The sequence below is a fragment of the Rhipicephalus microplus genome, unplaced genomic scaffold (genome assembly GCF_043290135.1).
Source record: "Rhipicephalus microplus isolate Deutch F79 unplaced genomic scaffold, USDA_Rmic scaffold_48, whole genome shotgun sequence".
Classification (NCBI taxonomy): domain Eukaryota; kingdom Metazoa; phylum Arthropoda; class Arachnida; order Ixodida; family Ixodidae; genus Rhipicephalus; species Rhipicephalus microplus.
The window spans coordinates 1,471,443-1,483,166 of record NW_027464621.1 but is presented as its reverse complement, the minus strand read 5'-3'; the positions used below and the strand labels follow the sequence as shown (position 1 = coordinate 1,483,166).

Below are 11,724 nucleotides of genomic sequence, written 5' to 3'. Positions count from 1 at the left end.
GTCTGTAAGAGTTCGGTTGAGACGCTCCGTGAGACCGTTAGTCTGGGGATGGTAGGCAGTAGTAAGGTGATGTTCGGTAGAGCAGCTCCGGAGGATTTCGTCGATAACTTTTGCGAGGAAGCAGCGGCCCCGATCCGTCAAAAGCTGGCGCGGAGCTCCATGCCGCAGAATGACGTCATTTAGGAGAAAGTCTGCGACGTCTGTAGCGCAGCTAGTTGGCAATGCACGAGTTATCGCGTATCTGGTCGCATAGTCGGTTGCGACAGCGATCCACTTGTTGCCTGACACGGACGTCGGGAAAGGTCCGAGCAAGTCGAGGCCGATGCGGAAGAATGGTTCCGGGGGAATGTCGATAGGTTGGAGCAGGCCAGCCGGACGGAGAGCAGGACGTTTCCGACGCTGGCAGCGCTCGCAAGCAGCGACATAACGGCGCACAAATTTATACATGCCAGGCCAAAAGAACCGTTGCCGCACGCGGTGATAGGTGCGTGAAAAACCCAGGTGTCCCGCCGTCGGTGCGTCATGCAGATGTTGAAGAATAGTGGCACGCATGTGTTGGGGAATAACTAACAAATATTCCGGGCCATCAGACTTCATGTTGCGACGATACAGAATGTCGTTGCGAAGGACATATTGACGGAGAGAAGGGTCGGAATGTCCTGAAGATACTCGCTGAATGACCTTCTTGAGGGTTGCGTCCCGGCGCTGCTCTGTGCCGATGTCGTGCAAATCAGATATGGCGAGCACACAAGAATCGCCTTCATGGACAGCGAGGCTAGCAGGGTCCACCGGATAACGCGAGAGACAATCAGCATCTTGGTGCAACCTGCCCGACTTATAAATTACGTCGAAGTTATACTCCTGGAGACGTAGAGCCCAGCGACCTAGGCGACCAGTTGGGTCCTTGAGCGACGACAGCCAACACAGAGCGTGGTGGTCCGTAATAACTGAAAACTCGCGGCCATACAAGTAGGGGCGAAATTTCGCTACAGCCCAGACCAACGCAAGACACTCGCGCTCTGTTATCGAATAGTTTCGCTCAGATGTGGAGAGAAGGCGGCTGGCATACGCAATAACACGCGTTTGGCCTCCCTGGTGTTGAGCGAGGACGGCGCCGATTCCGTGAGCACTGGCGTCTGTGCGTACTTCAGTCGTCGCAGACGGGTCAAAGTGAGCCAGTATTGGTGGTGAAATGAGCAGGTCGATCAGCGTGGAAAACGCAGCTGCTTGGTCTTGGCCCCACGAGAAGGGCACGTTCTTTTTGAGAAGATCAGTTAGTGGTCGTGCAATTGTAGCGAAATCGCGTATAAAGCGGCGGAAGTACGAGCATAAGCCCACAAAACTCCGAACATCTTTGGTTGAAGAAGGCAGAGGGAAATTCTTGACAGCGCTAATCTTGTCAGGGTCAGGTCGGACGCCAGCAGCACTTACAAGATGACCAAGGATCGTGATTTGTTGTCGGCCGAAATTGCACTTTTTCGAGTTCAGCTGGAGTCCTGCTCGACGAAAAACGGCTAAAATGGTCGACAAACGAGTTAAGTGAGTTTCAAATGTTGGGGAAAAAACAATCACATCGTCGAGGTAGCAAAGACAGATGGACCATTTATAACCACGAAGAAGAGAGTCCATCATGCGTTCGAACGTTGCCGGGGCGTTGCACAGCCCAAAAGGCATAACCTTGAACTGATAAAGGCCGTCCGGTGTGATGAAGGCAGTCTTTTCTCGGTCTAAGTCGTCGACAGAAATTTGCCAGTAGCCCGAACGCAGATCAATAGATGAGAAGTATCGCGCGCCATGAAGGCAATCAAGGGCGTCGTCGATTCGTGGCAGCGGATATACGTCTTTGCGGGTTATCTTGTTCAAGGCACGGTAGTCAACGCAAAATCTCCAGCTGCCATCCTTCTTTTTCACTAAAACAACAGGTGACGCCCATGGACTTGAAGAGGCCTCTATGACTCCTTTGGAGAGCATTTTCTCGACTTCTCGTTGTATGACCTGGCGTTCGGACTGGGAAACACGATACGGTCGCCGTCTAACAGGATTAGCATCGCCGGTATGTATTTGATGACGCACGAAGGACGTTTGCCCTAAAGGGCGGTCATCGAAGTCGAAAATATCTCGGTAGGTAGTCAGAACGTGGTGAAGTTGCGCCAACTGACAGGGCAGAAGATCAGGGGCGATCATCATCGTGATTTCGTCGCTAGGTGCGTTTGCTCGGCTGGCTGCAGTAGGGGACGAACAGTCTTCAGGGTCCAATGCCACGATGCTACATGCATCAAATGGGGAAACGTGGGCTAACGAAATGCCTTGCGGGAGAACTTGGGTCGAACTACTGAAGTTAAGGAGCGGAAGCTGAACGTAGTTGTCCACAATAGTCACGATTGTATGCGGCACAGCAACACTTCGAGCCAAGAGCACATCCACCAATGGAGACACTATGTAGTCACCGTCAGGAAGAGCTGGTGATATCGTTAAGGCAACACACGTGGTGGCTTGCGGTGACAGCCGAACATAATCAAGAGCGCACAAGCGGTGTGACGGTGAGGACGGCACAGGTCCAAGTCGAGGCAGTTCAAGTTGAAGAACGCCGGTTGCACAGTCGATGAGAGCAGCATGGGTGGACAAGAAATCTAAACCAAGAATTAGGTCATTTGGGCACTGCTCAATAACTGCAAAGAGAACAGATGTGGGGTGATCGGCGATAGTGATGCGTGCTGTGCACATTCCTGTGATGGCAAGACTTCTTCCGTCGGCGACACGAATAACGCCAGGGGCAGCCGGTGTGAGCACTTTCTTCAGGCGGCGACGAAGTCGGGCACTCATCACAGAAATATGCGCCCCAGTGTCAACAAGTGCAGAAACAGTCAGGCCGTCAACGTCGACGTCGATCAAATTTCGTCGTGTCGGCAGTACAAGGAGAGGATTTGAGGTCGGTACCGAGGATGCAGCTTCACCTCCAAGAGCTGCACCGCTTAGTTTCCCTGGTGAGAATTGAGCGGGGAGGTCGGGCGTCGTCGTAGAGGAGAAGGGGACGACGGGCGACGTCCTGGCGGCGAACGAGACTGGTGACGTCGAGGCGACGGTGAGCGGCTGTGCTGCGTATCAGGGGCATCGCAGGCGTAGGAATCGACGGGCAGAGGCCGGCGGTAGTTGTCGGCGATCGGCTCAGGAGGTTGGAAACGACGGTAGCTATCGGTGCGGCGAGCAGTGTTATACTGGTTTCGGGACGAAGACCAATGGTTGTGGCAATACCGTGCGACGTGACCTATGCGGCGGCAGTTAAAGCAGATCGGCCGATCATCCGCAGTTCTCCATTCGGCCGGATTGCGAGAGCGTGGATAAGACCTTTCTTGGGGTGGTGACCTGGGGCGAGGCGGCGACCTTGAACGGAAGCCAATTGGTCGAGACTGAGCAACGGCGCAGACATCGAAGCCCAAATTGCTCAGTTCTTCCCGCACAATCGACTGTACCAAGCAAACCTGAGGTACTTGCAAATCGACGTGGCCGTTGGCGGGAAGAGTAGGTGTAATTGCTTCGATTTCCCGCCGGACAATTCGCGTAATTTCAGACGCTGGTGAAGACTGCCGATGGGAGGACAGTCCATCTTCGCAGGAGGACGTCGCTGCGGTGTTCGGCAGTCGAGTAAATGATCTTGAAATCCGCCTGCTTTTGGCCAGTTCAAAACGCCGGCATTCCTCAATAATTTCGTCGACGGTCGCACAGTTCCGGCACATTAGCAGGTTGAACGCGTCGTCCGCTATGCCCTTGAGGACGTGGCCAACCTTGTCAGACTCCGACATGTCGTTGTCAACTTTACGACATAGAGCCAGCACGTCCTGTATATATGAGATATACGGCTCTGTGGACGTCTGAGCACGTATAGACAACTCCTTCTTTGCAGCCGCCTTTCGACCGATGGGCTTCCCAAATAAGTCGCGAAGCTTTTCCTTGAAGGTGTCCCAACTGCCGATCTCCTCCTCATGGTTCTCGTACCAGACTTTGGCCGTGCCTTTCAGGTAAAACAGCACATTGGCCAGCATAAGAGTCGGATCATACCGGTTGAGAGCACTGGTGCGTTCGTAGTCGGCTATCCAGTCGTCGACATCAACTTGGTCCGTACCGCAGAACGTTCCAGGATGCTTCGGATGCGTCAGCACGTACGTGGGTGGGGGTGGGGCCAGTGGAGGCGTTGCCGTGGATGGTGCGGGCGTCGCCGAAGCCGATGGAGAGGTGGCCGTGGGATCAGTCCCGTGTTCCATCACGGAAACTCCGATTTGACGACCACTGCGGAGCTCCGTTGTATGGCGCTTCGTTACCCAGCACTCCCACCAATTTGTTACGGAACTCGCAAACACACGGAAGAGAGGAATGAGCGTATTTCCTATATTTACATGCCAAAGTGACGCTTCAGAGCTGCCAGTCTCTCGCGCGGCGAGTCCACTTCCTCTTCATCGAACTGTTGTCCACGACGGTAGAGCCATGCCCACTGCCTCGTAATAATATGATGTTGTGAGAAGAATATTGAAAGGGGTCATGGTTCCTGGTCCGACGTTCGGCAATGCGGTCTTGTGCATGAGATCAGAAGTTCAAGCAAGATTAAAAATTAGGCGACGTGGAATAGGTAGGCTTGCTTTAGGAGCTCACGGGAATATACCAAATTATAGTACAAGGTGATAAGGGATGGGCATCGTTTGGGGGCAGGGAAGCTAGCAGGAAGATAAAATTTTAGAAGCGATTGAGAGAAATGTGGAAGGAGCGTTGGGCTAGGAAAGCTTTCAGCTACTTGTACATAAAAAATGTCGATAAAAAATGGAGGAAGCGAACCAGACGGGAAAATACTTAGAAAACAGCAGGGGGCCAAACCAAAAAGAACTATCGCTTAAGAAGAGGGTGAAGGAAACGTAGGCTGACATGTGGAGAATTGGCATGATTAGGAAGTCTGCACTACAGATATATCGAACTTTTAAGCAGGATATTGCCAAGGGAAAGATCTATGATAATATCCGGGGTAGTTCTATACTGTTTGAGGCCAGGACGGGATTATTGCGAACCAAGACTTATTCGGGCCAAATACGAAGGGGTAGACACGGAATGCAGTGCATGTGGAGAGGAGGAGGAAACTGCCGAACACTTGATAATGTTCTGTAAAAGACTTTCCCTATAGTTTCGGATAATGGCGCAGAGTTTTTCAAAGCATTGGGGTTTAGGAACAGGGAGGGCAAAAGAGACTTTAAGCGGGTAGAATTAACTAGAAAAAGGTTATCTGATTGGTGGCTAAAGTCAAAGCACGAGGGAAAATTAAACCCTTCACTGCAAATTACCAGTCCTCAACTTCACTATTTAAAGGAAACAAAAAGATAAATCTAGTGGTTAGTTCTTTAAGTATTACGGCTAGGTGGCGATAGCCACCGCCCGATCTAAAAGGTACAGCCACGTCCATCCATCCATCCATCCATCCATCCATCCATCCATCCATCCATCCATCCATCCATCCATCCATCCATCCATCCATCCATCCATCCATCCATCCATCCATCCATCCATCCATCCATTCATTCATCCATCCATCCATCCATAATTTATGTGAACAAAATTGAAGGTGTGCAGATGCTGGTGTGTACTCTTGTGGAGTCTTTTGTTTATTTACTTTCTAAGTGTTTTTTCCTCTGACTAGGGCAGATTAATCTGGCCAACCCGATACAAAGGGATCAGCCTCAGATCATCGTCATCATCAACGCTTTCTCCCAGAGAAGGGAGGAGGGTGCAGCCGAGCAGAATGTAAACAAACCGCCGGGCGTGGTCGCTTGTCCTAGCGCGGAATTAACGCGCCGACGGACTTAAACAAGGCATGCAGGCGAGTGATGCTCGCCGAATCGTGCTGCTAGATGCCGTTGTCAGGTAGGAAGGAGACGCGGCGCGAAAGCGCGTTGTCCCAGAGTCACACTTAACTCATCAACCCATCATCGTCCTACATCTGTCCCAGCACTCCCCCCCCCCCCCCCCACGGTCGTGCGAGGAGAACGTTTTGTTTCGGGCAGACGGCCATGCCCTGGCAAGAGGGCCACCGTTCGGCGCCAGACAGACGCGGCCTGCCTCCCGGCGTACAAGCCAGGGAGACCCGACAAATGGACTACCCTTCGGCGAAGCAAATGAATTCGGTCGCGACGCACAAAGTAAACGTACCCTGGCAAGGTGGGATACTGTGGGGTGCGCTGTGATAGCTGCTAGATGTTATCTGGTTTAACAGAATTTTATTTCCGGATATATCTTACATAGCTTATTATGCGCACGCAGAAAAATGGACAATGACAATCAATGCGTATGTACAATGCAAGCTGTTATATACAGCGAAAAGAACTTATTTGCGTATGCAGTGATGTATAATGCAAAAATTGTACAACAAAGACAGCACATTCACGACCATTATCATCTATTGCTGACAATCTAAACTCATAAAATACACGACTGATTGGCTGAAGGAATGAAGAATTCAATATCTACAAATATGTTTGTAAAGCCGGTTATGTGACAGAATGTTGACGAACAAAATTTATTGGAAATAAGTTGTGACACTAGTCTTCAGCAAAAACCGGAGACAGTTTAGTTGAAAATGTAAACTTTTATTTTAGAAGGCACATAATACTTACTTTAAGCATGCCTTGAAGAATTCTACTAGCATTTTTTTTTAAACCAACCTTTGTGTTCTCACAGAATCCATCGGGGTAACTTTAATCAAGAGAACCTTCGCCCCGCTTGCTCCGTGAAGATCGCCTAAGTACTACTTAAGTGGTGGTGGCGGTGGTTGTAAGGAAGAGGATAAAGGCACCTAATTTCTGTCTGCCTCAGGGGCGACACGGCGCAATGCTTTATAGGGGTGGGGGTAAGGACGGATAAAAAGAATAGAAGAAAATAGATGAAGAAATAGAGAGGCAAGCGACGAATTATAGAAGGAGATAGGAAAGTGGGGATCTGGTCGAACCAGTCCAAGGACAAGGCACCACACGGCGAGAGCTGCACGGCGTCAGGAGACCGCGGAGGGCGAACCAGTCGGCGGAAGCTACGCTGGCGTCGGAGATCGCGAGGGCACGCCCGTCCAGCTTGAAATCCTCCGAGCGAATCCAACTTCTTAGGAACACGTGTTGAGTTGTTTGTCCCCAGGAAAGCCTGTTGCTTCATAGCGCATGCATTGTTGTGGAGGAGGAGGAATAAACTTTCTTATAAAAAACCAGCAGGTTTAGGTGGCCGGGCCTAGGCCTCCCTTGGGGGGACGTCGAGGGCTTGCCTCGACGCCGCCTTACGGGCGTGCTGGGTCGCCCAGGTTTGGTCGTTAAGAGCGGGGAGAGCCTCATGGAGCTTCAACGAAAGGGTCGTGGCGTTAGTGTGTGTCGTTACCGTGGTGGTGGTAGTGGTTAGAAAAGGAGAAAGGCACCTAATTTTTGCAGCCCGGCCGGGAGCACGGTGCAGTGCCTGTGCCGGGCACTCCCACAGCATGTGCGGAAACGTAGCCGGGAGAGTGCCGCAGCACCCGCAGTGGGAGGTTGTTGTTTTGTTGTTGAGTGATTCTAGAAAGAGGAAGAAGGCACCTAATTTCTGTCAGCCCTTGGGCGACACAGCGCAGTGCCTACAGTGGGAGGTTGTGTACACGTCCGGGAATATGAGGTGAAAGCGGGCAGGGGAGGTATACGTGTTTGTTTGATGTAGACACAAACTGGTGGCCTGGGCCCGCTTGAGCTTAGCGTGAGGTGTTGTCCGTGAAGTTTTCTTTAAGCGTGCCTGAAAGAATTCTACTAGTACATTTTTTAAACACTTCTGTCATGTGTAGTCTCAACACCATCGCCAGTTCTTGACCATCTTGTGTTGTGTAGTAAAAGAAATTTGGTAGGCTTGCAAAATCAATTATATTTGTTATCATTTGTTTGTTGCGTATAGTTTCGACAAGAATAAATTTACTGAAATAAGGCTTTATTTTTTTTCAAACGTTCTTAAAAAGGCCGCAAGAGGGCCAGCTGAGCTACCGTTTTGAATGGCAGCCGTGACTCACAATACGCCTCACAGGGAGTTCAGAGACAACATCCAGGACCTCCCCCACCCGATGTACTTGATGAACACGGCGCTTCTACCGACCCAAAGCACACAACCATGCCCACCAAGGGCGAGCCCAGCTCCGCAGACATGGATACCACACGAGGGCACCACCCACCCTGCAATGGTCCCATGGCGACCACCCAGCCCCGGTGCGCACCCAGACCTCTTCCACATGGTGGGGGACATTGTCCGCCAACAGATAGCTGTACAATGGCCGCAGCTGGTCAAACACACTATGCTCCCAAACTTAACACAATGAAGAGACGTTGCCGCTGCCGAAAAAAAAGAGGCCAATGCGAATGTCGGCTTCCTCAATATTCATGGAGGGCAGAAACGTAGCAAATGGGAGGAGCTGTACAAGATGCTCGAAACCAAGAAGATGACACTATACGCAGTCGCGGAGATTCACCTCCTCGGGCTAGAGGAGCCACCGGTACACCCAAATTGGCAATGGGCGGGTAACAACAGAGAGCCCGGCTCCCGCAAAGGAGGCGGAATAGGTGTCTTGTGGCACAACGGCATAGAAAGCAACTGGAAGAAACTGGAGGGCTCCTGCAAGGAACACATGTGGATGACCGGTGCTATCTTGGGCATGCCAGTGCTTGTTGCAGTCCTATACTTCAGCGTTGATCCAGGGCAAAATGCTGAAAACAGATGCATCGCCCAATGTATCGCGGAAGACATTCAACGCTGGGGCTCCAAAAGAGAGATCCTAATTATGGGAGACTTCAACGGACATGTCCAAAGCATCGATGGTTTCCAGGACCATAACGGTGCACTTATGCTGCAGCTAGCAGAAACGTTCTCCCTTGAAGTCGCCAACCTCCACCCCGACTACATAGGCGAGACTACATGGAGCGCCAGAAATACTAGTCGATCTTGCATCGACTATATCCTCACATCGCCTAATCTAGCGGCACACCTGACAATAGTGCATGTGGATTAGAGTGGGCGCTATAGTTTGGGTAGCGACCACAATCGCATTGCCCTGACATTCTCTACCTCTTTCCATCGGAATCGTCGGACACAATGCCGCAAGTCAGCTCGACGTTATCTACCGGCAACATCCTTTGAACGAGTGGTGGAGGACTTCGAAGAGAATCCCATACATGCGCAGCAAACCACATACGAGGAGTTCGTGGGAGAGCTTTTACGCACTATGTGTCACTATGAGAAGCGAGTACAATCCCGAGGAGGCCCCATACCAAAGGCATGGTGGGACCAGCAGGTGAAAACGGCACTTGAAGCGCGACGTAAGGCCAATAGAGCTCACCGACACGCAGGAACGCGCCTCTCGATTGAGGAATGCCAACAGGCGTGGCAGGAGTTCTAGCGGACCAAGAGAGGCATGCAACAGATGGTCCAGAAGAAAATCGCGGAAAGCAATAAAAAACAACTGCGTGCAATTACAGAAGCTGGCAACAACGGACCGCGCAAATTCTGGACATATATCTCGTCACTCAACCATGACGCCCCCATTCCAACTCTCCGAGACACAACAGGTCAAGCTGTCACAGACCTTGCAGAACACCTGACAAGCCACATGCAGCGAATGTATGACAACCCGTCGCCAGAACGACAGGGAGTGTCGTACCAGCCTCGCGGAAAAGGATGTGAGATGGACAACGGCACCACGGCGGAGTGCGAATAGAAGGTGTCCCGTGTGGCAATCGACCGAGCCATGTCCAACATTGGAGCCCACAGCGCCAAAGGACTGGATGAAATTCCACCTGGGCTAGTGAAACGGCTTGTACAGAATGCAAGAGAGACCTGGGCGTCCATCTTCACCGGCATTATTAATGGTGACCCCATCCCAGAGGACTGGCGCCGCGGCAAGGCTTGCCTGGTGCCCAAGAGGGGAGGCAACAGTGACCAACTGCACGATTATAGACCACTCACCATCACCAGTGTGCTGTATAGACTTTTCACACAGGTCATCAAGAAATGGATGAGTGGGTGGGTGGAAACGCAGGGACCACTTACTGAGCTGCAAAATGGCTTCCGTCGGGATCGGCGAGGAGAGGACAATCTCTTCGTGCTCCTACAGAGCATCGAGATCGCACGCAAGGAATCCCGCGGGCTAATCGCCTGCTTTCTAGACGTGGCCAAGGCGTACGATAGCGTGCCACACGGGCACCTTCTTTCTCGGATAGAAGAACTCAATATGCCGCCTGTGTGGATTGAACTACTGCACTGACTCTACACTGGCAACACAGTTGAAACCACCTTTGGTGGAAGCCGCACGCGCCCAGTAACAGTACAGCGGGGATTGAAACAAGGCTGCCCTCTTTCCCCATTGCTGTATATGTTATATACAGCGGGTCTGGAACATACCCTTCTGTATTCAGGTGTGGGGTTCAAGCTCAATGGGTCCTACGACGGCACCCCAACGACTTGGACACTTCCCGGCCTTGTTTTCGTGGATGACCTCGTGCTGCTGGCCGAAGATACGGCACAACTGCAGAATCTGGTTGAGACACCAGCCAACCACCTGGACACCCTAGACCTGGCCTTCAATCCGAAGAAGTCAGCAGTGCTCCAGTTCTCTGGTGATTATGCTGAGGCTGCTCTGGTACTACCAAACGGCGAGGAGCTTCCAAGACTGGAGGAATACCGCTATCTAGGCGTGTTACTGTCCACCTCAGACAAGCTCATAGCGGAGCATGAAACCCACTTGAGACAAATGGCACAGTGAGCCAGCAGCATACTGCGTCGACAATGCCTGTGGGGATGCAGCCGATACCACATGGTGCGCGACCTGTGGAAAGCCTTTCATGTATCTGGACTTACCTACGCTAACTCGGCCATATGTCTGTCAGCCCCAACACGGGATTGGCTGGAACGTGCGCAACGAGAGGTGGGCCGCATAGCCTTCGGATGCCATGGCCGTGTCGCCGTGGAGGCTATCCAGGGGGATGTCGGATGATCCACGTTCGAGGCTCGAGAGGCCCGCAGCAAAATCTCGTTTGAATGTCGGCTACGGACCATGAATGACAACAGGTGGGTACGCAGGATCTTTCGATATATTTACATCAAGGGCATCCGCACTCAATGGAGGTCTAGAGTGATGTTCTTGCGGCGAAAATACGGCCTCCTCGACTCTATCGAAACGGGACCTGAGCGAGAGACTGCAAAGGGCAATCGTGACCGTGTTCGTGAGGCAGAGGGAGAAATGTGGCATTCAGCCATGCTCCCTAAGACTACCCTCAACATATACCGGGAAAGCAAGAGAGATATTGCGACGGAGCCAGCGCTGTACGACAACAGCTGTGGTGGTGCCCTCCTCTTCGAGGCTCGGGCGGGCGCGCTGCGCACTCTCGACTATCGAAGCCGTTATGATTGCGCCCCCGAGACGCGCGCGGCGGTGCGCAGGTCCTGCGGTGGCGAGCGTAGACTATCGAGCACTTGCTCCTACGATGTTCGAAGTTGACTCCCCGTACGGTAGAGGGCACCACCCTGCCGCAAGCCCTCGGATTTCTTGATGCGGAGGGAAACCGCTGTGGCAAAAGTGTGCGCACCACGAAAGCTCGCCCACAGAACACCTACCAGCTCGCCTCGAAGTGTGGTGGAGGGACACAAGACGGTCACCCACGGCGGACACACACGGCGCCGGAAGTGTGTGACTTGTGAACTCTGACG

General features: G+C 52.2%; 1 protein-coding gene across 1 annotated transcript; it reads left to right on the top strand.

Annotated features, from left to right (window-relative positions):
- Positions 1-10,390: 10,390 nt before the first annotated feature.
- LOC142788212 (uncharacterized) lies at positions 10,391-10,780 on the top strand. The gene has a single exon (XM_075884788.1). The coding sequence runs from the start codon at positions 10,391-10,393 to the stop codon at positions 10,778-10,780; it is 390 nt and encodes a 129-aa protein (XP_075740903.1).
- The last annotated feature ends 944 nt before the right edge of the window (positions 10,781-11,724 follow it).

Bases quoted from the DNA above. Each gene is read 5' to 3' on its own strand.
- LOC142788212 (XM_075884788.1), top strand. From the start codon at position 10,391: ATGTTATATACAGCGGGTCTGGAACATACCCTTCTGTATTCAGGTGTG.